The sequence below is a fragment of the Dendronephthya gigantea genome, unplaced genomic scaffold, assembly GCF_004324835.1.
Source record: "Dendronephthya gigantea isolate DGI-Jeju-01 unplaced genomic scaffold, DenGig_1.0 000095F, whole genome shotgun sequence".
NCBI lineage: Eukaryota > Metazoa > Cnidaria > Anthozoa > Malacalcyonacea > Nephtheidae > Dendronephthya > Dendronephthya gigantea.
This window is the reverse complement of record NW_021163105.1, coordinates 67,395-94,387: the sequence shown is the minus strand read 5'-3', so window position 1 is coordinate 94,387 and position 26,993 is coordinate 67,395. Positions and strand designations below refer to the sequence as shown.

Below are 26,993 nucleotides of genomic sequence, written 5' to 3'. Positions count from 1 at the left end.
AAAAAACCACAACAAAAGTTCTTAAAATGTTTTTGAGATTTCCCATGAAAATGGCAAAGTAAAACGGCGTATCATATGTCTGTTGTTAAGCAATAATAAAAATTAAAGTACAAGCGTTGTTAAGTTTATAATAAATACGACGGCGGTTTGCATCACAGCATTAAATACATAAGTGATGTTGTCGTGAGGGGCTGCATGCAACACCTGCTTTTATTGCGGTTTTGCTATTAATTTTTTATAAACCATCGCCTTGGTGTCTTCAAATAAATCATTTCTGCATGGCGCCATTTTTGTCCTCGTTCTTTTATCGATGATAAAAAATTCGTTATTGTAGTTTGTAAACGAGCCAAAGCGCTACATGCTTCTTACAATGATTATTAATAAAGTATGCAAATCATCTTTCTTCCTACCGTGAACATATATTACTTCAATAATTGCCTTTCAAATTCATTCAGTTTTGTAATTATTTGGTATAGAATTTTGTAAGCAGTCAAATCACGCAAAAATCATCAATGTCGTAAAAAAAATACGTAATAAGCAAGACTTCCAATATATAATTTAGTCATTTTCCTCTTGACGTTACTATCTACGTTGGATAGAGATATATTTTGCTTTTGATGAATGTTTTATCATTCCTTGTTTACCACTTTACTTGCAGGGCAGGTCAGATAAATGAAAATCTCTGAAGGAAATTGGATTATCGTGTTCTTAGGTCCTTTTAAAATGAAATATTAAACGCATTGCAATCTGAATATGTTACTATATTTTAATAAATCATATATTGCCTTTTAAAGGGGATTTTTTCACTCCAAATCTTCTTTAGTACTCAACCTCTTTAAACAGTTGGCACTTGGCCGGTCGTTCATTTTTATTGCTTATCATATCGTTCAGTGCATCAACCCCACACTACATTCTAGTTGGCCATTCAGTATGATATATTTAAACTGGCAAAGCAAGCCCATTCCGGACCTGCCTGCATTATTCACTTAAAGGGTTGCTCGGTTTACAACCGACAGAACCGGTGCTTACTGAAACAGAATTATGTTAACTCAATATACATTTTATACGTACAAAAAACCAATAATATAGAGGTTTAGACCAATATAAAACAATAAAAATATAACAAAAAAGAATCTGTCAAAAACTCTGGCCGTGTATTGCCAATCTTGCTGTATCTTACCAACCGTTTCGTTTTCCTCAAAACGGGCCGCGAGATGTTGAAGCTTGTTAATTAGCATAATGTCCGCAGTGTGCCTCCTCTTCATAACACAAGTGCCTGTCATCGACGAATCGGAAAACGCTGGAACCGAAAGCCTATTCTCGTCATCCAGCATCGTCGTTTCGAGTAGCGGCTGCTTCTTTTCCGTCTTTTTTGGCGCGTTTCTCATACAGAAGACGACAGCCAATAGATTGCGGACGCTCGCTATACAATAGGGGACCGGTTCTGAACTCAATCCGTGATGAATTTGAAGGATAAACGCAGTTGCGAGGAGTATTAGGAAAGTCCCGCAGCATATCACGCTGAAGTATCGGGTTAACATCGGAGTAGAGTCGGAACTTACCGGTGTCTCCGCGTTGATGATAAGCATGAACACAGTTAGCCCAAGCAAAACCGATATCACTAGCGAGACTCGTTCCCCTGAGCCGGCAGGGAATAGAAACGAAATTGATGCCAATAGCGACAATATTAGGCAAGGGAAAACTATTGTTACAATATAAAACCATGGTTTCCGTCTAAAGTGCAGGGTATAGGTGATATCTGTGTACAACTCGGGACAACAGGGGTACTTTTGAGTTCGACTTTTTGCCGTAGCAGATAGAAGCTCCCATTCTGTGTGAGCGCTGTACTGATCCAAACTGGGCTGTGGTGTGTTTGAAAGCTGTAAGTCTAATTTAGCTGCATTTAAGGTCCAAGAGCCGATCTTTAATGAGCATTTTTGTTCGTCAACGGGAAAGGCAGAGATGTCCAGTTTGCAAGTTGTTTTCAACATAGCATAAGTAAGCCATGTCACTGTTCCATCATTTGTCACTAAAGCTCTCGTTAAATAACTGTAAATATTTCCGCCATCTTTGTGGACACTAAAATAAGGAGAGATCTTTTGTTTTCTAGATATAGTCACGTTCCTTAGAGCAAACAAACTGGAAATGATGATACTTTCCTGTTTGTGTTTCTTGAAGATGGACTGTTGTGTATGTGCATGTTACACTTGCCTGTTGTATAAAGTCAAATCTGGTTTCCAAATGCGATTCGGTGTGAGATGGATAGCTTTCACTCCTCCATACTTTTCTTTCTTCCACTGCAAGGAAACATCTTTCCATTTCTAACAAAAGACATAGCGATCGTTATCATTCCCTTGGCTCCCAATCTAGCATATCTTTCCCATTGAAGACGATAAAAAGGAGATTCTTCATTCGTCTGATTACTCCAAGTTTACCTTTCTTTGCTAGACGATAAGATATTGACTCAAAAACTTACTATACTAAATCGTGTTATTGATGTCATTTGCTGTTTTGGTTCCTCCTAAACATTTGACAGGAAAACTATTAATGCTCGTACGTAAAACTCAAAAAAATGTGGGTGAATATTTCAAGCACCTACAATTTCTTTGAGCTCTTTATAAATCATTTGTAGCTCAACTTTGACCGAGTCTGTTTGATTCTTGACTGGTCTTGCATCCGGATCATAATTCCGTAACAAATCTTTAATCAACCGTGCCTCATTCTCGGCAGCGCAACACTCTGAAATGAAAAGAAATTTATCTGAAATATTAGCAACTGTTGCCAGACCATAGCATGTAGCAGTTCACAATTAAACTTAAATTAAGCTTCTGAGAAAAGCATGTCTAACAATAGCGATATTTTATGACAAGTTCATTTAGTTTCCGTCAGCAACTTCGGCATTTTTTTACTCTTCTATCGTCACACACGGCAATTCTGCTATCAATGACAATATGTTCATTCACAAGGGAAAAGCACGTAAATTTATCCTTGCAAGGCTTGCCTCTCTGTAGTAATAGATTGGGGTTGTATATATACATATTTATCAACCTTATGTATTTATATTTTCGTTATCACTAAAATGACTTGTTTTACAGAGGAATGCACTTTATTGATGCTTAAAATGTGCCTCATCAAACTGAAAGTTTCATTACACCGCGGGGGAAAGTCGTTTAAAATCGAGAAATGCCTATGTATTGTAAATGGGAGTCTAGATTCACAGCGTATCCCATATTCCATGTATTATCAGCAGTCAAATCTATATACGGTTTGCTCTGGAGGTCGAAAATATGTTACGTATACCCAAATTATCACTCCTACCTGCAGATGGGACTAAAACGTGGTTTAGACTCTGCCAAAAAAGCATTGCCGAAACTAATCGTATTTTATTCGGCGACATAGACATCTTTTCAAAGGTTAAAAAATTATTTACATCTTAACGACTGTAATTTGTCATCCATCCATCTGTATAATGATTCATTTCTTTTCCATATATCTGATATTACAATATGGATAAAATCTCAATATTGTCAGACGTATGAATATAATCACTATACGCAAAATAAACAAGGTCAACAACGCGTTCTTTATCTGAATCAGTATCGTTCACTTTTTAACCGACAATGAATCATTAGCGCAATATTTTGCGGCGGAACTAAAGGCATGCATATCAGACCTAATTTTTATGCACCCAATTATAGACTTATTGTCTTTGTATGGTTTCTATAAATGCCACAGTAATCAGCTCCTATATAGTATGGATTAAGGCTATATAGCTAAGAGATTCATCCTTCTAGCACAATCTGACTATATTCTGTGTTAAAGCATCAAAACTCATTTTTAAAGTCTCGTTCGGTTACTGTGGATTACATTGTTGTGAAATTAGACAAAGGTTTCACTGAATCATTAGTCTTATCATCTTACGTAAAAGACAATGGTGAAAACTTATGCTTTCAACATTCGTCATTGTATTTCTTGAAACTTCGATATGAAAAAACTGTTGTTTATGGGTTGTACAAAGCACATCCAATCAGCATTTCTACTTGGCTAAAATAATCAGCTTACATGTTTTGCGGAAAACATTTAGTTACATTTAGTTTGATGACCTACAGTCGTGATTCGTGAAGTGGAACTTCGTCGACTTCGAAACCTGAAGTTTTACTGCGTGAATCTTAGAGTTGAACTTGGACCTAGAATTACGTTACCATTTGAGGAAAGTTAAAACGATCAAACAGGCGGCACAACGGGCAAAAACATTCTAGTGTATGAAAAAACCCCATGTAAATCGCCTTACCTTTTGTAACCTTACAACTATTTACTGAATACTGATTAATTTCATTGATAAAACATTCAAATATCTCACCACAGATGGCTAAATACAGCAACACTATCCAAATGATACGAGCTCTTCGCAAAAATAAAGAGACCATATTTATGTACAGTCGTAGTGAGTAACGCAAAATGCTATTGCATAAAACCATATGCCAGCAAAGAATGGCAGCTGGGTGTTGACAATACGATTGATTGTATCCAAAGTGGTATTATACATGCATTGTCTCAGATTTTAAACGAGAAATTACGTGCGGGGTAAATTAAAATCTAGTTGACGATCACCGGTGATAGCTTAATTTGTATTGTATGGATTTTCTAAGCTTTTTATGATCAAATGAAAGGCCACAGTGCCACATCGCGAAACTTCAAGGGGGTCTTTGCAAGGTTTGTGTGAGATGTTGAAGGTGTAACTTTATCATCGTTGCATTCACCATATATTTTCATTCAAACAAAGGGTAGAAAACAACAGGCATTACATTGTTTACCATTTAATATGTTTTTCCATCTGGTCGGCTGTACTATATCTGCCTCAAATCTGAAGAAACAAATGTGCAAGAGAATTGGAAAATGCGTATTTGAGCCGAAGGTCAACTTCCTTACGTTAGTTAGTATTGCCAGAAGTTATCGTATTCATTGTCTATTTTTTTTGTTTATTTAGTAACGAATAAACGTTAGCTTTGCTCAAGATATGCGCTCTGGTTTTTGGGTAACTTTGCAACAATCCTACAACATTTTGCAACAAAATGTAATTGTAAACAACGTGTTGTTCCTCGTGCCTGTCACCAATAGTTCAATTCTTGCCGTGATTCTTGCAGTGTCGTGCTGTGATGGATTTTGTATCACGACAATAAATCCCGGCATTCTTAAAATAAATTCCACCTGATGCAAATCCGTTCATAATCTATGTTTACTTAGCCTGAAGATAAACCCACTTTCGCATAAAGTGTGACATTCCAGTTGGTGGACAGTGCAGAATAAGGCAGCACAATGCGGAATAAGGCAGCACAATGCATTGTGGTGAAATGCACTATACTTGCGATGTGGAAAGCGGCCCCATAAGTGGAATTCAAGTTGCACTTATAACAACAAAAACGCGAAAATTTTACCGACGATATTGGATATTTGCTTTTTTTCACACACGACCCGACTTTCGATCCTCCTTAAGTTCAAGTTTTGAGCAGGCTTATATCTACCAATCAGAGTCGAGTTATTAGTTTTCATCAGTGAAGTCTATATCTGAGGGTATATATAGCTAAAGTCTCTCTCTATATAATTTTTTTCCAATCAATTCGGGGATTACACGCGGGACTACTAGTATCCCGCATCGCGCGAGATTATTTAAAAAACTGCGGTAATTCGTTTTTAGATAGGAAAGCTCAGAATTAATGATAAACAGATAGTTTTTGCACAATTTTGTGCTTTTTGGCGTAGGAAAATCAGATTTCATATTGTTTGGCGTATGTTATAATCTCGATCCATCTTTATGCCAAATTCAATGTGAGATGTTGAGTATTTTAAAGGAGTTACTGGTATGAAGATAAATGACTGTTGGTATGCACCATATGCTGGATTATTGGAGTTGGATATACTCGTGTTTGTGTTATATTTTAAAAAGATAGCAATCCATGATCGAAGTTATCGCTGATCTTGGAAGAAGGTATAATAGATTGTAAGCAAGAATATCGGTGTTCTGCTGGTCACATCACTTACATAGTTACATGGAGTGTCCACTGGTCTACTGATCAACTGTGGTGTTTATAATAGTTTCCTTGCTTCCAGATAATATAACTATGGCCTCTGAACAGAACACTCATCACAACCAGAGTAACAGTAGCAGCAGTGTTGATTATCAACATAGCGATGAAATCATAAACGATCATCCAAGCTCCAGTCAATATGAGCAAGGTAATATTTATATAAGTATTAAGTGGCACTGAATGTTTTGGAAACTGTATGGTTTGGAGCAATAGCCTTTTCTCATAATGACGTCACACTGTTATACAAAGTTTGTTTGGCTTTTTATCTCTGTGGAGCGATGTGTAATCAAGTAATCATGAAGCTTTCTCTGTGTTTATTATAAGAAAGGTCTATTGCTACTTCTCTCCATTATACAGTTGTTGCCATTATGGCTCATAAAATAAAGAAGCATTCTTAATATATCTAGAGATAGATTCATTAAAACTAAAGGTGTCCCGTTTGGAAGAAGCCACTGCAGAGAAAATGAAGATCTATAATGAAGAGGTACTGTCGTATAAATTAGCCGGTATAAACCACTGACAATGATAACAATGTAAATACGGCAAACAGACAAATACAATATACATGGTTAGTTTATAAGTATATGGTAAGGGTGTCTCTAGCATTGTGTGACTCAGTGTGTTGTCTATTAACTTGCATAGAAAAGTACGCTTGAAAGTTCCATTGTCCGCCTGAGAGCACAAGTTGAACGAGGGGAGACAACTCGACAGAATTTAGAGTATGAGTTGACCTTGGCCAAAAAAGCAACAAACCAAGTCAGAAGATTGGCCGCAGAAAAAGATTCAGATACTTTGAATAATATGGGTTTGTTGAAAGACCAACTCTCTCAAGCACAGACAAGACTGGCTAGTGTAGAACAAGAGCTCGCAAATGTAAAAAATATCAGGAAGAATGAAGCTGGACAGTGGAAGAAACATCTTCAAACAAAGGTAAACAATTGTAGATATGTCTGCCATAAAAAGAAATGTACCCTCAAGGACAATTCATCTATTATTTCTTTCAATAGGATATTGAACTTAATAAAATGGCAACAAAGCTTGAGGCATCTCAAAAAGAATGTGAAAAGCTCAACAAGATATTACTGGAACAACAAAAGTAATAATCAGTTTATGTCTCATTTGTTAACTCTTAGACCAACTCTGTTGTCTTCATGATTTTTTGTTCAATCATCTCTATAGTTCTCTGCTTGAAATTCAAGAGAAGTGTTCCTCATTAGAAGGTAAGATTCTGTTACCCACATTCATACACTTTAACGTTTCTCTACACTCTACACTCCACCTGTAATTTACTTAGCTCAAAGACAAAGTCAGAACAACACGTTACGCCATCAAGCAAAAGACTTGGAGTTCAGCGCTGAGAGAGAAGAACGACTGAAGAAGGACTTAGAGGTATTGATTGTGAATGTTTTCTTCTTGAGCACCATTGCTATTTTAAATAGCAATTTGTTGCGATTCTGTTGTAAAAGAAAGATAAATAGGCCATATTTTATCTTAGCAAGCTCGTGAGAGATTGAAGAGTTTGGAAGATCATGTTGAAGCAGAACGAGCATCGCATTTAGAAACGAAATTCAATTCAGAAATTGTTCAGGTAAATAACTTAATCAATAAATTGCAAGCAATATTCCAAAGATTATATTCTTGAAGCCAAAGAGTTAAAACAAAACAGGGATTGGATATTTGATGTTTTAATCTTTGTGTTTCTATCTATAGTTGCGTGTTCGCGAGTTGGAAACGGATCTTGAGTCGAAGATATCTTCTCTGAACGAAGCATTGACAACGGTGGACACTTTGACACAACAAAACAGGTCTGATCTTGGTGAAGATTGAAATCCGTTAATACGACAACAAATTCAGTAAAATTCTAGAGAATGCCAAAAATATAGCACTGGTTAAGAAGACTTAATTTGCTATCTTTTTTATTTCTCCAGAGAGTTTCAAGAAAGATTGAAAACAGAGCAGGAGGAAAGAGCGGAAATCTCGTCAAAGTTGAAGCAACTACAAGAAAAGTACATACAGGAGAAGAAAAGGACAAAAGAGGATCAGGCGGAGAAACTGGGGATTATTAAAGAATTATCCCAACAACTTGAGACTCACCAGCAAAATTTTGATATTCTGAAACGCGAACTTAATCAGGTATTACAATAAGTCTCTAATTTTGGAAACGTGAGAAGTTAGTCTAATTATTTACGATGAAGCTTGGGTATAATTGAAAACTAATACTTGCCTTTTTTGACAGGCAAAAAAACATCAAATTGAGTTCGACAACAACCACATCAATTGCCTAACAGAACTTCAGACGTTAGTAACTACGTTCGGCCAGTCCAAACATCTAAAGTCGAAAACAGGTGCAAATATTGATTCACTAAAATTAGACGAGTACATATAAAGAACACAAATTCACTGAATCCTTGTTTTTTTTAGGTTCTGCTAACAAAGAAAGTCCGTCATCGTCTTCATCAACAATCGCTTTACTTGATAAACTTCGTCAGATAATCTTGGATCATGAGACGACAAGAGCGAACGCCGTAAATGAGGTGAACGTTTTATCATTTTGTGTTTTCCTAAACTTCAATTACACCCATGTGTAAGACGTGTGGCAATAAAATGTCGGACGGTTTTGTAAACTTTCTTCCAGGCAAAACAGCTGAAGATAATGGTTGAAAATTTAACGAGGGAAAATAGTGGTTATCAGAATCTCATGTGGTCGAGAGATCAAGCGGTGGAGGTACACTAGTTATGTTATGACTGCGACGCTAATATTACCAATGAAGGAAATCACTTCAATGAAAACTCAATCAATGTGGCTATTTTAGGATGTTAAACAGGCTGCAAGTCAAGTCAAACAAGAATTAGCAGAAGCTCGTCAACAACTGGCCAGTAAACAGAAGGAATGCTCTCAATTTGAATTGGAAGTACAAAATTTGAAAAAAGAAGTGGATGAAGAACGGAGGAAAAGAGTTAAATATAACCAAGAGGTTTGTTGTTGTTGGTTTAAACCTAGAGTAAAAACTGGAGCTGTAAAGTCAAACTACAATTCTTGTCAATTCTTGTCCATCAGAGTGGAATTATAGTCAATTAACTGCATGATGCAGGAATCAAAGAGATGCATATCTAGGCACAATATGTACTTTCGTATTTTGTTGTTTAGATGATGGAATCACGAAGCAAACATGCTGGCGAAAATCAGGCAAGTTTAGGAATTAGTTAAGCTTGATGATATGCCCATTGCTTGCATGTAATCCTTATATTTGAATTCATCTGTGTTGTATAGACTCGTATGTCGTTCTTACACACAATCTACCAATGTCTGGTTGCTGGACAATTATATAAATCACCACCAAGTGCTGGCAGTTCATACGAAGATTTCTCTTGGGAAGACATGACGAGGCTTCTCTCTGATCAGATTGCTAACCTCATCACGGAACTGAACAGATCAAAGGAAAAGGTTGATGAAAAAAGCTCCATGCATTTGTATTGTCGTATAAATATGAGCCTAACTTTATTCCAAACTTTCGTTCGTGATGTTGTAGGCTGTGCGCATGGAGGAAACGTTGAACAAGAAAGATGATCATATTAAAGAGGCTCAGAATGAACACGAGGCGACTATTAAAAAGGTCAGATCAGTGTTAAACGTGAATCAAAAGCATACTCTTTCTGAGGTTGTTAGTCTCGCTGATTCTCCAGGTAGAACTGAATAGACTGAAAATTATATTTACTATCGTTCAGTTATCGCAAACTCTGAAAGATCGTGAAAATTCTTGGAAAACTCAAAGTAAAGAACTTGAAGAGCATTACGGGAAACTCATAACAGATCTTCACCACAGAGTTCAGGTGAGTTTCTTCACCGTGACTGTTCACACGATAGCAAACAAACAAACAAACTTTACAGTTGCAATTTCATGTAATCTTAATTTCCAATGAATGTTTCCAGAAAACGCAGGAAGTCGCAGATGAATCCTGGCAGAATCTGCAACAGTTAAACACGATCAGGGAGGAACTCGAAGTTCAAAATAAAACACTTAAAAACTCCCGGAAGAAATACATCAAAGAAAAGACAGCGCTCTTAGCATCTTGTGCATTACTGGCCGGTACATTATGGCCGGCTTTTACTCAGATTGAGATCCTTAAGAGTCAAAAACGATGTCTTTCCGATATGAATTTACGTCTAAATGAACTGCACGATCACACAGTGTTTTTATGCGATACTTTGAACAGTGAACTTGGTGGAAACGCTGCGCAGGGCACCCATGCTTTGTTGAAGTTTCGTATTGGGGTAGTGGCAGTTCTTGCGTTGCATCGTTTCGTGAATTTGGCTTTACGTCGAAAGACTGGCATAACCGTGTCCGGGGGTCCTGTAGAGGGCCTGGAAACGAAGCTGGTGGTGCATTGTGGAAGATCAAAGAGTGGTGAGGTTGAATTTCGAGGTATAGTGTTATCATTCCTACATATGTGTGCTCATCTATATAGCATTTCGCCTTAAATTCCTTAAGTAACTGCATTTAATTTAATATATTTCCATGGGTAGACTCTGCAACTACAGTACATATCCTCAAAATGACACGGGCTAATATGAGTAATATCCCAGACATTTCTTTTGTTGAAGGTGTTGGAGAGCAGAAGTGTGTATTCGTTGAGCCTTTGAAGATCGTCTCTCCTTCTTGGTTTAGCAATGAACAGCTTCTGTCGCACGTTGTTACTTCTATGAATGAACTGTGTGAGAAATTAGCTAGAAAAGATGAAAGAGGTGAGAGTGAAAAATCATTCCCTAAAATGCGGCAGTAAATGAGTAAAAATGTGATGGATTTGCGATGTTCGCTGTTTCCAATTATAACCTGTATTCTGTCTTAGATTCGGCTGACTCCTGGAGCCCCGAGTCTTCTGTTAGCACGACAAGAATCGCCAAGCATTGCTACCAGAGGCTGCTCAGTAAACTTCGTGATGAATTTGGCGATTGTGGCGATGTTGTGAATCAATCTCGCCTTCAAACTAGTCCCAGAAGTAACTTGTCATTAATGCTGGCAAATGGTTTACGAAGATGCTTGAGAAAGGCAGGAGAGCCTAGAAAACATCGCTCTACCGACCCCGAGGTTGGTGATAAATATATAAGTCTTCTTCAAGGTGAATCCTGGAGGTCTTTTATTTATATTTTTGTGAAATGATTTGTGTGTAGGAGTTGGTTAAGACGCTTCAGGCGTTTGTCTTGGGTCTAACACAACGTCTTCACAAAGTCGAGGTTGAAAGACGTGATTTGAGAACGAAGGTGAACGATGTTGAAACGGAGAATGATGGTTTGAGAAAATCTGTTGAAAAAAGACAACTTGAAGAAAAGAGGGCACATCAAGATATTGAAGATATGCGAGAGAAAGTGAGTTGTACCACATCATTGTATCGAGTATACAGTACAATAGAGTACAACACAGTACAATATAGTACTATACGCATAATATACCATACCTTATCATACCTTGTCCTTTTTATCCCAGTTGACCTCGACTGTTCCTCGCACAGACTTTGAGAAGCTGTACTCCGAATTATCCAACGCTTTAGAGCGAGAAAAGCGAGCTCAGGATATCTTGAATGAACAATCAGAACAACTGAAAGATATGGAGAGACGATTGCATACTGTGAACAAAAACAGCGAACAAACAGACATCACTCTTGCTGAGGCAGTTAAGGTTAGTTCACGTCTTTAGAAGTGTTTAACTCGGCGTCAGGTCATTGGCTTAGGTTTTTAGCACTGATAAAGTTGGTTTAACATTGAAATATGATTAAAACATCTTTCCTGACATATTAGAATCTGTCTGAAGCTAAAATGGAGATACGTCGGAAGGAACAAAATGTTCAAATTGTAACGAAAGATACACAGTTAGTGGAGAGCGAGAAGCGTTTGCTGCAAGGAAAATTAAATGATGCAGAAAAAGCTATGACTGGAGCGGCAAGGTTTGTTGAAAATATGAATTAAGAAGTTCTTAAACGTATTTTCATGAAGATTAATACTTCAACGTGTGTCTTGAACTGTGGTTTTTATCCTTGTCAGGGAAAAAGAAACTGTTTTACTTTACCTAAAAACCGTCCAGAAAGGTCTGGAAGAAAATAAAGCCGCCATTAAACAGACACGACAAGGTTTTTATGATCTCTCGAAGTTTTTGTTGAGCGATGCGAAACCGGGGGGTGACGGTTATTCACTTGGACCAACGTTATTAGCATGTCAGGTTAGCCTCCTTTAGATGATTAAAAACTAAATTATTCATTTATTACAAAAACAACTTTACCTTCAAAACATGTTTGTAGTTTCCGTAAAACTGGCAACTACAATACATATATCAGGGGTTTTGTTGCTTACAGAGTGTTGTGAACGGCTTTCTTGAAGTTCATCAACAAACATTAGTCTTGGTCACACAAGTGGAAGCAGAGAAACAGCAGGCGCAACTGAAGATCGAGAGTTTAGAAAACGAGATGAAGTCATGTCGGTCTCACATCAATACGTTGAAAGACGAGCTGGCCGCTGCTTGTCAAAGACAATTGAGTGACGATGATCTTTATCAGTATCAGGGTGTAAGTTTTGGAAATGACTTGAATAAACAAACTCTTGATATGATTTATCTCTGATCGAGAACTAAACTTATTTTTTGTGATATATTTCAGGATGTGCCGGCCACCATTCCTCCTAACAACAGACAAGATTCAGTCCATTTTATCGAACAAAATGATAGCGAGAGTTACAATCGTGAATATGTTCCATTAATGTAAGTCTTCAAACAAACTGCTCAGAAAATTATAAACTGTCCGAATATTGAACATGCACGAAGCTTTTGCTTATTTTCATTTTTTGTAGGAGATATGAGTCACTTTCGCCCGTCAAGTCTCCAAGAAAGCCCCAAGAAAAGACGTCTTATTCGAGGTAATTTATTATCTTACTTCTCGTACCCTAAAACATGCTCATTGTTTGTTAAAACGGAAAGATTTCACTCGAAACACTTTATCTTTCTTGCCCCAGACGTGAAACCAAAACGCCATCTGATCGTGCAAATCGATCAACAAAACCATCCAACAGGTAGAACAAGAGAACCTGAAGGAACAATACTAATATTATTTATACAAAATGATTAAAAAATGCTCGGTTTGTCTGCGTGAAGACTATACCAAGTGAATTACCAAACTAACACAGACTATAGTCTAAAGTCGTTCTTAAAGCTTATAATATGTACTTTTTTAATGTACAAAGATTTTAGTGTCTTTTTAAAATGTCTTACTGTATATGGTTTGCCATATGTTGCAAGCATTTTATTCACACTACGCTAAGTCAGTAATGTAGTGTTTCTGTAGAACGTCATAACTCTTATGCGCCTACAACTTGACTATAGTTTTTAAAATATGCTATAAATTAATGCTTCACAATAGCTCAGCGAATTAAGCAGGTTACAGCCAACTCCATACATCCGATAATCTTTCCATCTTCTATAATCTTTCCATCTTCTATAATCTTTCCATCTTCAATATGCTTGTCATTCCATGATATCTATGAACGATATTCACATGCAAGCAATCATTTTTACGTACAAATAGTTATCCACATGTATCACAAATTATCCACATGTTTCGCAAATTATCCATCATTGCCGACTAGTCGTTATGTTTTCCAGACAAGTCCGTTGGCTGTTGACTTATTTTCCAATAAAATAACACGACTGTTAGTGAAATGGTTAGCGCAAAAAACCAGAAGAAAAATTTGTCCAAAACAATCGATGCAAATTGCCATTCCTCTTTCTTCGACTCAATCTCCTCGTTGCGATTCAAATGGTCGACAAACACGCCCAGCTGCTTTGAAATTTCGTCAATTTTCGTCTCGAGAGGCAAACGCGTGGGTTCGGAAATACGCGGGCTGTCGTCGTCGTCATCATCGTCGTTTGCCGCCATCATCGATTCGGTATCCTGTCGTTCTTTCAATTTAAGCGTTCCGTTCATAGTCTTGTATAGACATAACTTCTGCGGTTTCTTGTACTTTATCTCGACCGGCTGCCAAGGTTGGGATTTTGGCTTTGAGAAGCGGTTTTGCATGCGAAATAAGGGCGCGAGCACGCGGAAAATGAGAAAACGAAACCAGCGTGGCATCTTACGGAAAGCGTTGTGGTGATAGCAACGCGAGGTGACGCACGTGAGAATCATTGAGATGCCGACTTGGTAGAACAGCGCAAAGTAGTAGGCTCCTATCATTGGAACCACTTCGCTCGACGGCGGAATACGCTCGTTGAACAACAATAAAAACACGGTCAGACCAAGTAATATTGTGATATTCAGTGAAATCCTCTCTCCGGATTCTGGCGGAACGTAGAAAGAGAAGATGACCAAACCAGCCAGAATAAGATTCGGCATAACCAAGTTATTCAAGTAAAACAAAACTCTTCTCTTCAGGAAGATTTTGTATGTAATATCGACAAAAGGTTCTCGACAGCAACTGTAGTTTACTTCATTTCTATTGCCTGGAACTCCAAGTAGTTCCCATTCCCCGTTGAGAAGGTACATTGACAAGTCAGCCGTGCCTGGCCGAGTCATTGACAGGTTCAGTGTCTTTTTCGTATGGGTCCAGGAGCCGAACTTCAGGTAACATCTCTGATAGTCGAACGGGAAATATGCGATGTCAATATGACAGATGCTTTTGATCTCTGTTGGAGCCCACCATTGATTTCGACCCTTGTGGTTGACATTAATCATTGTGTTGAATTTATACATCTCACCACCGGCACTTATACCAATGCTAAATAAAAATATTATTGTCAAAATGTTGTTTTAACCCCCCCCCCCCTTGACCAGGATTCTCCCGGGTAACCATTCATGCACTCTGGTCAAAATTGTGCTGGCAGAGATTTCCCTCCCTTTCCTCCTTAGAATTCCTGTCCTTATTTCGCCGAGAAATGTTTAACGTATCGGTTATACAGAGCGGTTATACAGACCTGTTGTATAAAACTATATCAGGTTTCCAAATGACTTTCGGATCAAATTGAATCATGCTGATGTTACAATACTTCGTCTTGTTCCAAGTAAGAAACGCATTGTGCCAAGTCTTGAAAAGAAACAGGTATTGTTGATGGTATATCATACAGTGAGGCCTGGTTTAGACCTCAATCACGTCGAATAGTACAATAGATTATGAGGTATAATGAAAATATAATGAGTTATCTACGGTATCCATCTCATCTATTCACGATATTCAGTTTATACATATTACCTGACGAACCCAAACTTTACTCGTCAAAATCTGCTTTTTCCCATCCTAAAACATTTTCACTTTATGATGAAGTTATCAAAGGTCAGATCAACCTCGCATACCAGGTTTTTCTACCTACGCTCCTCGGCTTAGATTCCTGTTTTCTAACTGGGAAAATTGACTAGAAGACTCCTTACAGCAAAGCTATGTATTTATACTAATGTAGAGATACTTCAAATGTGCTATCAGTATACACAGATATACAGAGGGTTTGCGTATATCTACTTCATTGTCAACTCTGACAAGAGTATCCAACAAAAATAGACAAATTTTTACCAAATCAACGAGTTGATTGTACGAGAAATCAAAGCCAACATTCACTGTATCTTCTCTATTCTTCACAGGTCTCACGTGCTTATCATGCCCATGGAGTAACCGCTTTATCAGTTTCTGTTCCACGTCGTCGTCATCGCACGACATCGTTTCCATGTCAACCGCTCTACCTCGACTTTCTCGAGCCTTATCTTGACATGTTTCTTTGGAGATCGTCGTCCCAGACGATCCTTTTTGCGTTTCATTCAAAATCCCTTCATTTCCTTCAAAAATAGAGAATGAGAAGCCAAGGTTATTTCTGCTTCATCTTTCAATATCGCCGCTCATTCTTGCTGAAAACTGCATTGAGTAGCCTACAATCTTGACTCAATTTACAAAACAATTGTATTGTATTTTCTCGCCTTTATCTGGAGATAATTTTTACATTGTCTATTCAGAATGACAGATGCATAAAAACGTCAATTTTTAACTTTTTCTTCGATGGGAGGCAGGTTGATTGATGAGACGTTTCAATAAAAGCGAAATGAATAAGCACTCAAAGGTCCTAATCATCAATGAAAACTTCGAGAGAACGATTTTTATAAAAATTCTCACAGCGAGGCCATTAGAGCCAGCCGCGTTAGCCTCGCTTACAACATGGGGAGTTTAGTTTGGCGAAATTTGCCTTAGAAAACCATATATACACTGGTCTAAATACATCCTTCTTTTCTGGATTAGCAAATGCCTCGATCGTGCCCCCACACTGCATGCATGGCCACAGTTATCGAGATAAATTGCGGTCAGTAAGCTATGTATAATCATATATGATTTAGTCAGTATTTGGTCTTTTCTCGTCACTTGCATGGACGATAAAACATGCAGTATTTGGCACGACTTGGAGAAGTCTCAGTCGACAAAGTCTAAGTTGTAATCACGCCGAAATTTGCTGGAATCGAGATCTGTTTTTATGTACAAAACTCGTCCCCAGACCTGACACTTTGCAAAGCATTAATGAATCTATATTTAAACAAACGCAAACCTTTGTATGAGAACATTGAAAAAGGGGGATTATTTAACAGAAACAAGGGTCATTTGGTTTGGATGGCTTGACCTCGAATTCGCTTATTCACGTTTGCAGTTTTTCTAATTATAACGCGATAATTCGTGAAAAACGTCTGTTGCACTTAAACTATAATTATATTTATCCTTTCCCTTCCCTGTTGTATTCAAATCCTCATATACTTGTAGGGTTTCACATTAAATTTTTACGTACTTGGATGAGAGTGTATACATTATTTAATTTTCCTCTGTTACAATGCAGATTGCAAAAATTAAGAGTATTTACTTTCGGGGTAATCACTTTTTAATGTGTTCCAGCCCTCGCAGACAGTTTTTCGACATGATCAAAAGCGCTTGAGTAGAAATATCTCCACGTAGATCTGCTTCAAGATTGGAGCTTTGGATTAACTCTATGCTTTTTAGCTTGAGAACTCTTTTCTCGTTCAGAGAAGGAGAAATGTAAAGGAAAAGAATGTAGACATTTTTACTATTTTCTTGTCTAATTGCCCGTTTATACAGTTTGTTCAACACAGTCAGAGCTGTTTGTTTAAGTCATTCATGATTAATACGCATTCAACTTTACGTATATTGAAATCTTAAACATCGCTGATCACATTTTAAAATGTTTCTTTGTGCTAGAAGATAGCGCGACTGTCTGTGTATTGTGCGCCATTCAAACACGCGAAAATATTTCAAATACTCTTTCTGTTTTTTATAAAACACGTTATGACAATTCCTTTTAAAGTATGGCGTCTACTTACCTTCTCTTTTAACATATAATAGCATTTTTGTTGAAAGTTATTGTTGTTTTAACAGCATTGTTTCGATAAAAAGCATAACTTTTTCTGTGCAATTAAATGCTAGATTGAATTGTTAATCATATGAGAAAGCCATACCTTTGACGCGGGTTAATGAAAGGAATATCCATAAGACAACCCAATGAAAAAAAGCAACCTCAGTCCATGCCATACGTTGGCAGAGACCTTGCCAGAAAAACTTCTCGTATACAAATGCGCCTCTCTTGCTTTTGGGGAGAATCACCTCGAAATGTGTTTTACATAACTGCTCTTGATTCTCATGTAAATTCGCATGTCGACTGTACGATATAATAATCAATTAGAGATGCCGCTTTGTGTGCAATGAATTGGTGTCAGATTAGATAGCAGCTCGCATACATTACGCGGTTTGTTCGTTTGTGATTGCGCGCTCAAAGACTGTATTAAAAACGTGAATTCAATTCATGTTTGCGATTTGCATGAGCTGTTTTCTAACTTGTTTGCTTGTACGCAAGGAGTGTCATTTCGTTAAAGATGACCGAATAAAAACTAGTTTACCACTAGCCTTGCATTCAGCTACCACACAACTTTGCCGCATTTGATGCGAAAGTTTAATTTATTCTTTCACATTAAAAAGCCCAAATATATGCAAATAGTTTGAGTGTTTCAGATCACTAGGTGAATTGCTAACATCTGACAGATTTCACAACGTGTTATAAGACCACTGATAGCTTTACTATATATATGGTCAACTTGATAACCTTATTACATACAGTGCAAGTAAATATATAATTACTTTTAACTTTTTAGATTATTATAATCTGCAGCGTAATTTTTCATCTAATCTTTTAGTTATGCTGTACTTCCATCCAGCGAGTATATATAGATTTCAATGTCCTCACATTGCGTCGATGGTAACGCGTAAAGCGGACACCGTCTATTCGGGAATCATGGTGTAAAACACCACGATTGAGAAGACGATTGTCGCAATGAACAGATAGAAAAACACGTGATCAAGCACGATTGATGCAAAGTGCCATTCGTCGCGTTTCACATCAACTTTTTGTTCATTGTCAAAATAATCCAACAAGATGTCGACCTGTTGTGATATACACTCGATCTTCTCCCCGTCACAAGCCGCGGGTACTTTCTCTAAACTTTGCTGCGAATTTCTGGGGCTGAGATTATTGTTGCCATAGCACTGCGAGTGTTTTCCTGTGCCGTTTGGTATCGTGCCTGCCGTGGTATAGATGTGTTTGTTATGCGGCAACAATCGGCTCTGACTCGGCCGACGACGTTCCTCGATCTTCTGCGTGCGCTTCGGAAATTCCATGCGCAGAACGGGCGCTAATAGGCTGAATATGAAGTAACGGAACCAGCCTGGCATTTCTTTGAAAGGATTGTGATGGTAACAACGCATTATGAAGCATGTTATAACGAGAGAGCCAGTGACTTCAGCAAGGACCGCGAAGAAGTATTTTCCTATAAGAGGCATTGATTCCGAGGTCGGTGGTATGCTTTCGTTGTATAGTAACATGAAGACTGTTAGACCTGGGGGAATAAACATAAATTATTCGTCGGGTTAAACTAGAATAAGCAAAGCGCTTGCATGATCTCTGTGATAAATCAACGTGCAGGGGATGCAAGGCTAGGCAAACAAGTTTTCAAGTGATGCGTTTTTATATGACACTTGCTCTAAAGCTGGCGTTGCGCGATCAAGTAAACAACCAGGAAAATATATCACAACACAATAAGTAACCAACCTAAAAGGACTGTGATGACGAGTGAAACCCGCTCGCCCGATTCAGGCGGGAGGTAAAAGGCGAGCGTACTTAAAGCAGCCAAGACAATACATGGTATTATAAGGTTATTCAGATAGAACAACACACGACGTTTGATGTTGATGGTGTAGGTTATGTCGATATAAGGACTGTCGCAGCATGCGTAAATTATTGATTTCCTTTTTCCTGGTACACTGACTAGTTCCCACTCTCCATTAGGAGTAAACGCAGCCAAGTCTGCGGACTTTTTGTCATTCAGTAATGTGAGATTTAGCTAAAATAAATTTGATGAAATCAAGTTAATAAACCGAATATAGGCTTGCTATCTAGTATAAATCACGTTAGTTTAGGTTTCCTCCTGTAGTAACTATGATAAAGATGGATCAAAATCCGAAGTTCACGTCATATCCAAAAGTTGTGCTCACCTCATGGCCAGTGTATGCCCAGGAGCCAAACTTGAGTTTGCATTGCTGGTAGTCAAAAGGAAAATTCTTGATGTCAAAGTGACAAATGCTGCTCATCTCAGTAGGCAAGTACCATTCAGTTCTTCCATCGGAGTGGATCTTTATCATGTAATTTTTGTTGTATACCGCCGCATCTTGACCAATACTTTACAAGAAAACAATCATAAATGGAGTCAAGACGCTCAGCAACAACTTTTCATTAATCCATGCTTAAATTATCACTTCTGATCTATCAGTTTATTGATCTGCAGGAGGAAACCTAAACTAAACTAAACTAACTTTATTTATACTGCATGGATAGCTCTATCAGTTCTGAACTGTTCTTCCTAGAGGTCCATGCAGTAAGGATCATCTCTTATTGATCCAGTGTAATGATTCAACAGTCATGCACGAACCCTCTGAGAACATCTGTATGGTTTTATTTCCATTGCGTAGTCTAACCTGTTATATAGTACCACATCTGGCTTCCAAATGTTTTTTGAGTTTACGATAATAAATTTTATACCACAGTAGTCACTTGAGTTCCAAGTAAGATACGGGTTCGTCCAAAACTGGTTAAGAAAGAAATTAATAATAAACTGTTTAGTTTTATCAAAACTAAACGAACAAATTGCTGGTTATGTTCACAATGTAAAGTTCAGACTTCAAACTACCTGTCTTAACCAAACTTTGCTTCTCAATGTCTGCCTTCGTCCATCCTACAGCAAATTGAAAATGCTTATTTTGGGAATGGGGAGGATTGCTGCAATAAGCAGCTCGGCCTGTGTCGTTATAAATACGTCGAATGTTCGAAAGCATATGAGTTCTGGCTTCTGTATCCCAGACGCTGTAGACGATAAGTAAAGAACTGATTGAAGTATCCGAAGTCCTAACAACACATTTTTAATGAAACTGAGAGTATTTTGAGAGTTGAACTTCACTGGATCTTCCTTTGAACATCCATAGTGCAGAACTGATTAAGCTCCTGCATTATTTTCCTCGGACTTACCAGCTCCACGATCTGGTTATAGGCAAGTTCGAATGCCACTACGACAGGTTGGCTTTTATTAAGCACAGGTCTTGCGTCCTGGTTGTAATTCTTCATCAGGTCTGACATCAATCTGTGCTCAGGATCGGTCTCTGTTGGTCTGGATTTGTCAGTCGTGCAGAGGTGAGCTGGGATTCCTCTCTTCTCCATGACATTCCTCGAAGATGAGTTCACCTGGTTAATGGCAGGCAACTCTTTCTCTAGTATCAATAAATAAAATACATGGGGTTTAAAATAACTCATTTTATCATATGAACACAATTTACATATTGATACGCTGCACGATAATGTAAAAACAAAAAAACTGCAAAAGCAGATATTCTGCTTGGAATTTATTTTGGAGTTTAGAACTTTGAGCGATGAATCCTTTTAGCAAGGACAAGGTCGATGGCAGAAGGCGAATGAAAGGGTCAGGGGAGCTGTTACAGATTTCTACGGTTTTACCGTTCTTGTGTTCTCTGTGAGTCCTGGAAACATATATGCATTAACAGTTTCCATTAGGGACACAATGGTGAGAAAAGATTCTTGTAAACTTTTTCTAAATGCGAGTTCGTTATAGAGTTCAATTACAACGTGTCATCTTCATGAATTGTTAGACTAATCATGCTAACCGCATTTGACTTTAAGCTGATAAATACATGAACTATTATCACATTGCTGTCATTGCCAGCTGCGTTTATGAAATATGAAATCTCCGAGTGACTTTGCGAATATTCAATTGCTTGCTGAATGTTGTTTATAAGATGTAGCCTAGTAATTGAAGCCTTTTCTCTGTTGGGTCCTTCACTAATAAGGCAGACACCCCTTCAAGATCACCAGACATTTAATATCTTACATAGTTTAACGTCTGATATATGATTTACCAAACTTTTCAAGCAGTCAAAGTTTTATTTTTATGCACGGAAGATTTGGGGTGGCGTGAGCTAGCCCTGACCGGAATCTTAACTGTTTTTTAAACGCTTGAAATGTATTACTCCACAGTTCATTCTTTCATCGTGTATGCACGATATAATTGAGTTAAATTTTTGCGTAATTAGCTAATATATATACCCACGCTTTCAAATGTTCTCGTTGTGTAATAGTTAAGACTGGACATTGAATAGAGATTTCAATTGATTTGTAAAACACCTACGCACGCCTGAAAGTGCTTATCTGTTTTTACAGCAGAATTTCTCTTCCATCGATTAAATGGTCTCTCTATTTTAGGCCTAAAACTCAGGATGTACTCTACTTTCATTTACCTTTCTTATATAAATATATTTCGTAATTGCAAGTCTGATAAAACTTTGTATATATTTCATTTTTACCCAGCACGCGCTCCTAATTCAATTGATACATTCTCTACAAATGTTTTCCCACCTTCCTATTCAGAAGTCAGTCTTAGAGTATTGTGGTTTTCTTGTTTGAGGCGTGTCGTGAATTGTGTTATTGATATGCATTCAATGGAAACATCTGCGCACTTGATCACAACCTTACGCCCGCTTTACATGCATCAGCCACTAAAAATACGTTTCAAAATCTTTTTTTGTATCAAGAATATGCAAACAAAATGTGTGGTTATTCTGCGCTTCTTCCATCTAAAACTAAAAATGTTCAAAAACTGTGCGGTCAAGCAGTCATTATATAGCTTGCGAAATATAGCTTTTTGTATGGATGGTGACAGTTATTTATTACAGCTCATCTTTTTCAAAGAAATGAGTCACATTTAAAAAAAATTGGAATAAAAACATTTTGATGAATGTTCCTTCCTTGGTAACCGTTTTTCTGTCATTTACTAACCCTAAATACTTTTTAATGTCTTTTGTGTCCCTCATATTGCGACACTCTTCGTCTAAAAATTGTACACAAACGTATATATATATCGTAATTCGATGTGGTTATATGGGTTGCAATTTAAATGTGTGGCTTTTTTTTCATTTCATTCCCTGGTCGTTGCACGTAGTCATTAAAGCTATTATCTCTTTTTGTGTTCGTAATTTTTTTGCGGCAAAATCATGCAATTAAATTAATCTTTTCCGGAATATATAAACAAAGAATATACGAAGTTCTTCTGCCTTCCATATCGTTAAAAACATAGGCATATACATACAACAATTTTCGACATAATGATTTGCACTTATCGTCCTAATGAGTAATGTGCGTTTATACCGCTATCAGTGCATGGATCTGTAAATATAGATTCAGTTCTCTGGATCGGAGATCTCATATCTTAGTCATGTCTTGCGATACTCTGTAAGTTTCGTCTTTTTCATGCGTGTCTTTTAAAGCACTACCATGTACAAGAAACGTTCTAATTTCCTATGAAACTCTGCAAACAGGACATTTTGCATTGGGTCCATGTGCTATACGTAAATCCAGCACTTAAAACCAGCGTATTCTTTAAGTATGTAGTTCATATAGTGGTGTTTGCTTACCATCAACCAAAAATCGTGACATTCATAAAACATAAAAATAACATTTACCTGCGCGAATCTGGATCCAGAAACTAAAAAACAACGGCAACAACACTTTCATCAATTTTGCTAAATTTTTCATCATTTTCGTCGCACCACACAAAGTCTCTTTTAATTCTAATTTAATGCAGTTCCTCGCCTCCTCTCTCCCGTGGACGACTCTATATTAAAGAAGAATAGCCGTTTAATGATAGCCTGCAGACTACCGTGTCGATGGCCTAGTCATTTTATTCCTTTTGTCGCCCCCCGTTGCCTCAGATTGAAAACAAGATCGTGTCAATTGAAGACCGAAAGCATTTAAGAGAACTCCTAAGAACTCTGAGTTTATTCACGGACAAAGTCAGCCAGTAGCATTGTTTTCTTGTAACTGCTCGTTTCAAAATGCTTGTTAAATTGCTAATCGATAATCCCAAATGCATTGGCTGTACTTTAAAACAGTTTCTACCAGTTTTCGTAAATTTGTTTTGACATAATGATGAGACATACGGGCATGAGACACAATGGATAATTCATACGAGAAAATTTTCTTTCATCTTTTGCCTAATTGGAAATCAGATCAATACAAAATTCTCTTTGTTCAATCGGGTAACGAATTATCTCAATAAATTAGCAGACCTCTGCTCTCAAAACCGGTTCAAGAAAGCTTAAAACGGGTAATTGATTTCATTGGTGGGTTCAAATAAGTTAATTAAATCTGTGGCATTGCTTCTCGTTCTGAATAAATCTAGCCGTTCTCAAATCTCGCGAACAAAACTCTCGCAGCGCGCTGCTTTATCATTTACTTATAACTGTTGCTAATTACTTTTCACTGTTGGGTTAGATTGCTTTGGTCGTCGTCTCGAGACTTGGTTCCTCGATCTTTAACAACGACGAACATCCATCTCTTGAAACAAATTTACTAAAGTACACACATTTGTCTATCTTGTTATGATATCGATTGAAAAAAACAATTGCTGTAATTTTTATGCCGTATTTACAAGCCGACTTAACTCGCCCATTCTGGGCATGGTGCCTTTGCAATACAGAGAGAAAAACAAATATGTTTAGCATAAATATAAGTCAGTATTATAAACTGTCCGGCTTCGTGCCGTTGTCTTACCAAAGTGTTTATTTTACGCTGTATTTCTCAGTCTGTTGAACTCTGCTCTCAGCTGAGTTGAGTCTGAGCGCGGTTGGAAAGGAATTAACAGTTTTTATGTTGTGGTGTTTTGCTGTCCTCGCTTGTTAATCGTTCGTTGAATTGCTAGAAGTTGTTCCATAAACCGTTTGCTAAATACATGTTACAATGCCATCGCGAAAGATGAGTTGGTGGGCGATAAGGAGCGGAGATATCAGAAGAAGATGTGGACGCAGTTGGATAGGATGAGAAGATGTGATTACAGGGAATTAAAGAAGAGATGGTAAGAAGTAAAATGGAATGAAGAGATGAGAGGAAGATGTAAGGTGGTAGATATTGGAAAGAAGATGAGCAAGGAAGGTTGAAATGTTTTCGACACGTGACAAAGAAGAGATGAAGAAGAGATGGTAAGACTTGTTACGGCGTGTAGATAGCGGAGGAAAATGTAAGGTGGTGGACAGTGAAGAGGGGGTGAGAGAAGTAGGCTTGAGATGATATCGACATGTGACAAAGAAGGGATGAAGGACAGCTGGTAAAAATATAGTAGAATCTGAAGATCTGAAGAGAATGTGAGGTCGTGGATATCGCAGAGAAGAGAGTGAGGCAAGGTTAAGATGTCATGGGCATGCAGGAAGAAGGGATGAAGGAGAAATGGTAAGATATGATATGGAAGTGTGGAGGTATTTTGTGGAATGGTAGTCATCTTTGATATTTTATTAGCATAGACATGCAGCAATATAAATAATTAGTCAGTTCAATCTGATTTTCACTACGATAATGCAGTAGAAAAATCCATTATGATGTTGTAAACCGATGTGGTCGTTGTCCCATCAATTTTACATTACAGTCAGTGCGAAAGATTGATATTGCAAGATACTTCAGACATTTTTTCATGTATTTATTACACTTGACTGTGGTATAGGATCAATTAATTCATTTATCAGGTTTTAGCGCCAGGAATAACTACAAATTGTTATATCGCGATGCTAAAACAGGAGGAGTTCACCGCTCATGATGTTTATATATTTATATCTATAACATATTTCTTTGAAAACATAAACACAAAATTCATTAATAATATGCATTCACACATGAAACTCGTTTTTGTGAATATGTTTGCATTATGAGTTCCTTTATCTCTCCTTTTATCTGTTATCTAAAAATTTCTACTCTCAATTTAAATGATGGTATAGCCTCCAGTATATTCCTTACTGTCATTTACAATTTGCGCAACGGTAATGTAAGATGTCACAAATTGAAACATTTATCAACAGCAGACGCAATTGAATAATTATGTATGCAGCACGTCAATAACAGAGAACTGAAGAATGTCTGAAAAGACTTGACACAAAACTACAATATATAACACTTTATGTACCGTACCTTATCTTATTACTTCAGAGATTTTTTTTGAAATCACCAGCCGCTATTATTTTGTCTTAGCCGAGCGCTGGAGCAGTTTGAAACAGTTGTTGCTACGAAACGTTTTGCATATTATAAGAACAATTTTTTCATGCAAATTTCGAAAAGACTGAACACTGCGACAAAAGCATTAACAACCCGTAATCCGCGATCCCACTTGTCAAGAATAATTACTTCTTATGCGACGTAAATACACACTTCAATTTTTATCTTGTAACTTGAAAACAACCATTTAAAATGAGCGAAATAACACGAGCAATGTTTTTTCTGAGAGTTCATAAGCCTTTCATTATTCAATGTGGAATTTTGTGAACGTATTCAAAAGGAAAAAAAACGCTCATAAAATATTTATGGCTTTTATTCTTTTTAGGTGACAAGTAACACAGTCTAGCAGGCAGACAGCTTTACGGCATATATTATTTTATTAGGGCAGACAGCTTTAGGCCACCGAAAAAACCGATGTGCACGCTATCGCTGTAAAGATTTGTCGAAGTCCAATATTCTACTGATAATCTTCATTGCATCTCTATGTTTAAATTTCACTTGTTTAAATTGCCTTGTTTACTCGTTTTCCACCACCGAGTCAATATGAGTCTTTAAACAATTAAATTTTGTGTCTTGCCACAAATGTGTAGTCCTAATTTACATTTCGTTCAATCGTATAAGCCGGCTTTGGTGTATTTAAATGCGCATCAGTAATGTCAATAAGTTTGAAGTCAAATTGATAAAGGACCCGATCAAAAAAGATCAGTTTTTTTAATTTTGCGGGTAGAATATTGTCTAATTTCGTCCGCTATAACTAGCAGGCTGGCTTTGAAATTTGAATGTGAATTTTCGGAGTAAAAAACTGATTAATAAGCCCGCGTTTATTTCTCGTCGCAAACAGTTGCAATCAAATATATTGTTATTATTATTGGATAACGTTGAAAAATTCATCAAAGACTTAACAAGCCGTGTCGAAAACAAAGATTAGGAAGACAAAGATTCTTTGCGCACGCTTTACATTGTTACGAAAATTACAACAACACTGACACTGTACGTCTGTGTCTGACAACAACGTATATAGATCCATTTTCATTGATTACATTGGGTTGTTTGAATCATGAAAGATATCTTCTTCAGGTAGTTCAGAATATGAAAACAGATTGTAAAATGCACACAACATAGCAGAATATTCTAATACATCAAACGCCTTGAAATGTTCGTGACAATTATATAAAAACAAATGGAAATTTGCTTGGAAACAACTTAAAGCTTCCTTTGCGCATTTGATTACGCAAAAAAACCCGCT

General features: G+C 37.3%; 4 protein-coding genes across 7 annotated transcripts; 1 reads left to right on the top strand and 3 right to left on the bottom strand.

Annotated features, from left to right (window-relative positions):
- Positions 1 to 622: 622 nt before the first annotated feature.
- On the bottom strand, positions 623 to 6,098 carry LOC114533956 (neuronal acetylcholine receptor subunit alpha-6-like). 4 transcript variants are annotated; one of them, XM_028555590.1, is made up of 5 exons: positions 3,319 to 4,347; positions 2,600 to 2,739; positions 2,477 to 2,521; positions 2,212 to 2,321; positions 623 to 2,079 (listed from the first exon to the last, which is right to left on the bottom strand). In XM_028555590.1, the coding sequence occupies exons 1-5, from the start codon at positions 3,401 to 3,403 to the stop codon at positions 1,062 to 1,064; spliced, it is 1,398 nt and encodes a 465-aa protein (XP_028411391.1). In that variant the 5' UTR covers positions 3,404 to 4,347; the 3' UTR covers positions 623 to 1,061. The 4 variants fall into 4 exon arrangements, with proteins under 4 accessions (XP_028411391.1, XP_028411394.1, XP_028411390.1 ...); XM_028555593.1 differs by lacking the exon at positions 3,319 to 4,347 and adding an exon at positions 4,361 to 4,540 and having other exon boundaries at positions 628 to 2,079; positions 2,596 to 2,739; XM_028555589.1 differs by lacking the exon at positions 3,319 to 4,347 and adding an exon at positions 4,361 to 4,540 and having other exon boundaries at positions 628 to 2,079.
- LOC114533952 (coiled-coil domain-containing protein 171-like) lies at positions 4,827 to 13,283 on the top strand. The gene is made up of 30 exons (XM_028555586.1): positions 4,827 to 4,915; positions 4,988 to 5,986; positions 6,109 to 6,234; positions 6,494 to 6,570; positions 6,729 to 7,016; positions 7,094 to 7,182; positions 7,266 to 7,306; positions 7,381 to 7,475; positions 7,582 to 7,674; positions 7,797 to 7,891; positions 8,015 to 8,219; positions 8,323 to 8,431; positions 8,508 to 8,620; positions 8,722 to 8,811; positions 8,900 to 9,061; positions 9,235 to 9,273; positions 9,358 to 9,531; positions 9,617 to 9,700; positions 9,813 to 9,917; positions 10,018 to 10,510; positions 10,690 to 10,830; positions 10,935 to 11,173; positions 11,257 to 11,451; positions 11,570 to 11,761; positions 11,881 to 12,026; positions 12,124 to 12,298; positions 12,432 to 12,641; positions 12,732 to 12,832; positions 12,922 to 12,987; positions 13,084 to 13,283. The coding sequence occupies exons 3-30, from the start codon at positions 6,120 to 6,122 to the stop codon at positions 13,142 to 13,144; spliced, it is 3,993 nt and encodes a 1,330-aa protein (XP_028411387.1). The 5' UTR covers positions 4,827 to 4,915; positions 4,988 to 5,986; positions 6,109 to 6,119; the 3' UTR covers positions 13,145 to 13,283.
- Positions 13,284 to 13,405: 122 nt separating this feature from the next.
- On the bottom strand, positions 13,406 to 17,633 carry LOC114533953 (neuronal acetylcholine receptor subunit alpha-10-like). The gene is made up of 5 exons (XM_028555587.1): positions 17,559 to 17,633; positions 15,628 to 15,887; positions 15,313 to 15,357; positions 15,038 to 15,147; positions 13,406 to 14,841 (listed from the first exon to the last, which is right to left on the bottom strand). The coding sequence occupies exons 1-5, from the start codon at positions 17,629 to 17,631 to the stop codon at positions 13,710 to 13,712; spliced, it is 1,620 nt and encodes a 539-aa protein (XP_028411388.1). The 5' UTR covers positions 17,632 to 17,633; the 3' UTR covers positions 13,406 to 13,709.
- A 447-nt stretch (positions 17,634 to 18,080) lies between these two features.
- Positions 18,081 to 25,952, bottom strand: LOC114533955 (neuronal acetylcholine receptor subunit alpha-3-like). The gene is made up of 8 exons (XM_028555588.1): positions 25,664 to 25,952; positions 23,173 to 23,324; positions 20,672 to 20,910; positions 20,337 to 20,381; positions 20,125 to 20,234; positions 19,645 to 19,828; positions 19,202 to 19,493; positions 18,081 to 18,989 (listed from the first exon to the last, which is right to left on the bottom strand). Exons 2-8 carry the CDS (start codon positions 23,246 to 23,248, stop codon positions 18,376 to 18,378), a joined length of 1,560 nt encoding a protein of 519 aa, XP_028411389.1. The 5' UTR covers positions 23,249 to 23,324; positions 25,664 to 25,952; the 3' UTR covers positions 18,081 to 18,375.
- Between the last annotated feature and the right edge of the window lie 1,041 nt (positions 25,953 to 26,993).

Bases quoted from the DNA above. Each gene is read 5' to 3' on its own strand.
- LOC114533956 (XM_028555589.1), bottom strand. From the start codon at position 4,478: ATGGTTTTATGCAATAGCATTTTGCGTTACTCACTACGACTGTACATA. The intron at 2,740-4,360 runs GTGAGATATTTG...TTTTCATTTCAG, and splicing joins GCTGTATTTAGCCATCTGTG to AGTGTTGCGCTGCCGAGAAT. The intron at 2,080-2,211 runs GCAAGTGTAACA...TCCTTATTTTAG, and splicing joins GATTTGACTTTATACAACAG to TGTCCACAAAGATGGCGGAA.
- LOC114533952 (XM_028555586.1), top strand. From the start codon at position 6,120: ATGGCCTCTGAACAGAACACTCATCACAACCAGAGTAACAGTAGCAGC. The intron at 7,017-7,093 runs GTAAACAATTGT...TTCTTTCAATAG, and splicing joins AGAAACATCTTCAAACAAAG to GATATTGAACTTAATAAAAT. The intron at 7,183-7,265 runs GTAATAATCAGT...TCATCTCTATAG, and splicing joins ATATTACTGGAACAACAAAA to TTCTCTGCTTGAAATTCAAG.
- LOC114533953 (XM_028555587.1), bottom strand. From the start codon at position 17,631: ATGGCATGGACTGAGGTTGCTTTTTTTCATTGGGTTGTCTTATGGATA. The intron at 15,888-17,558 runs GTATGGCTTTCT...CTATTTTTGAAG, and splicing joins TTCATTAACCCGCGTCAAAG to GAAATGAAGGGATTTTGAAT. The intron at 15,148-15,312 runs GTAATATGTATA...TTTCTTTTCAAG, and splicing joins GTAAAGTTTGGGTTCGTCAG to ACTTGGCACAATGCGTTTCT.
- LOC114533955 (XM_028555588.1), bottom strand. From the start codon at position 23,248: ATGATGAAAAATTTAGCAAAATTGATGAAAGTGTTGTTGCCGTTGTTT. The intron at 20,382-20,671 runs GTAAGTCCGAGG...AATTTGCTGTAG, and splicing joins ATAACCAGATCGTGGAGCTG to GATGGACGAAGGCAGACATT. The intron at 20,235-20,336 runs GTAGTTTGAAGT...TTTCTTAACCAG, and splicing joins GCAAAGTTTGGTTAAGACAG to TTTTGGACGAACCCGTATCT.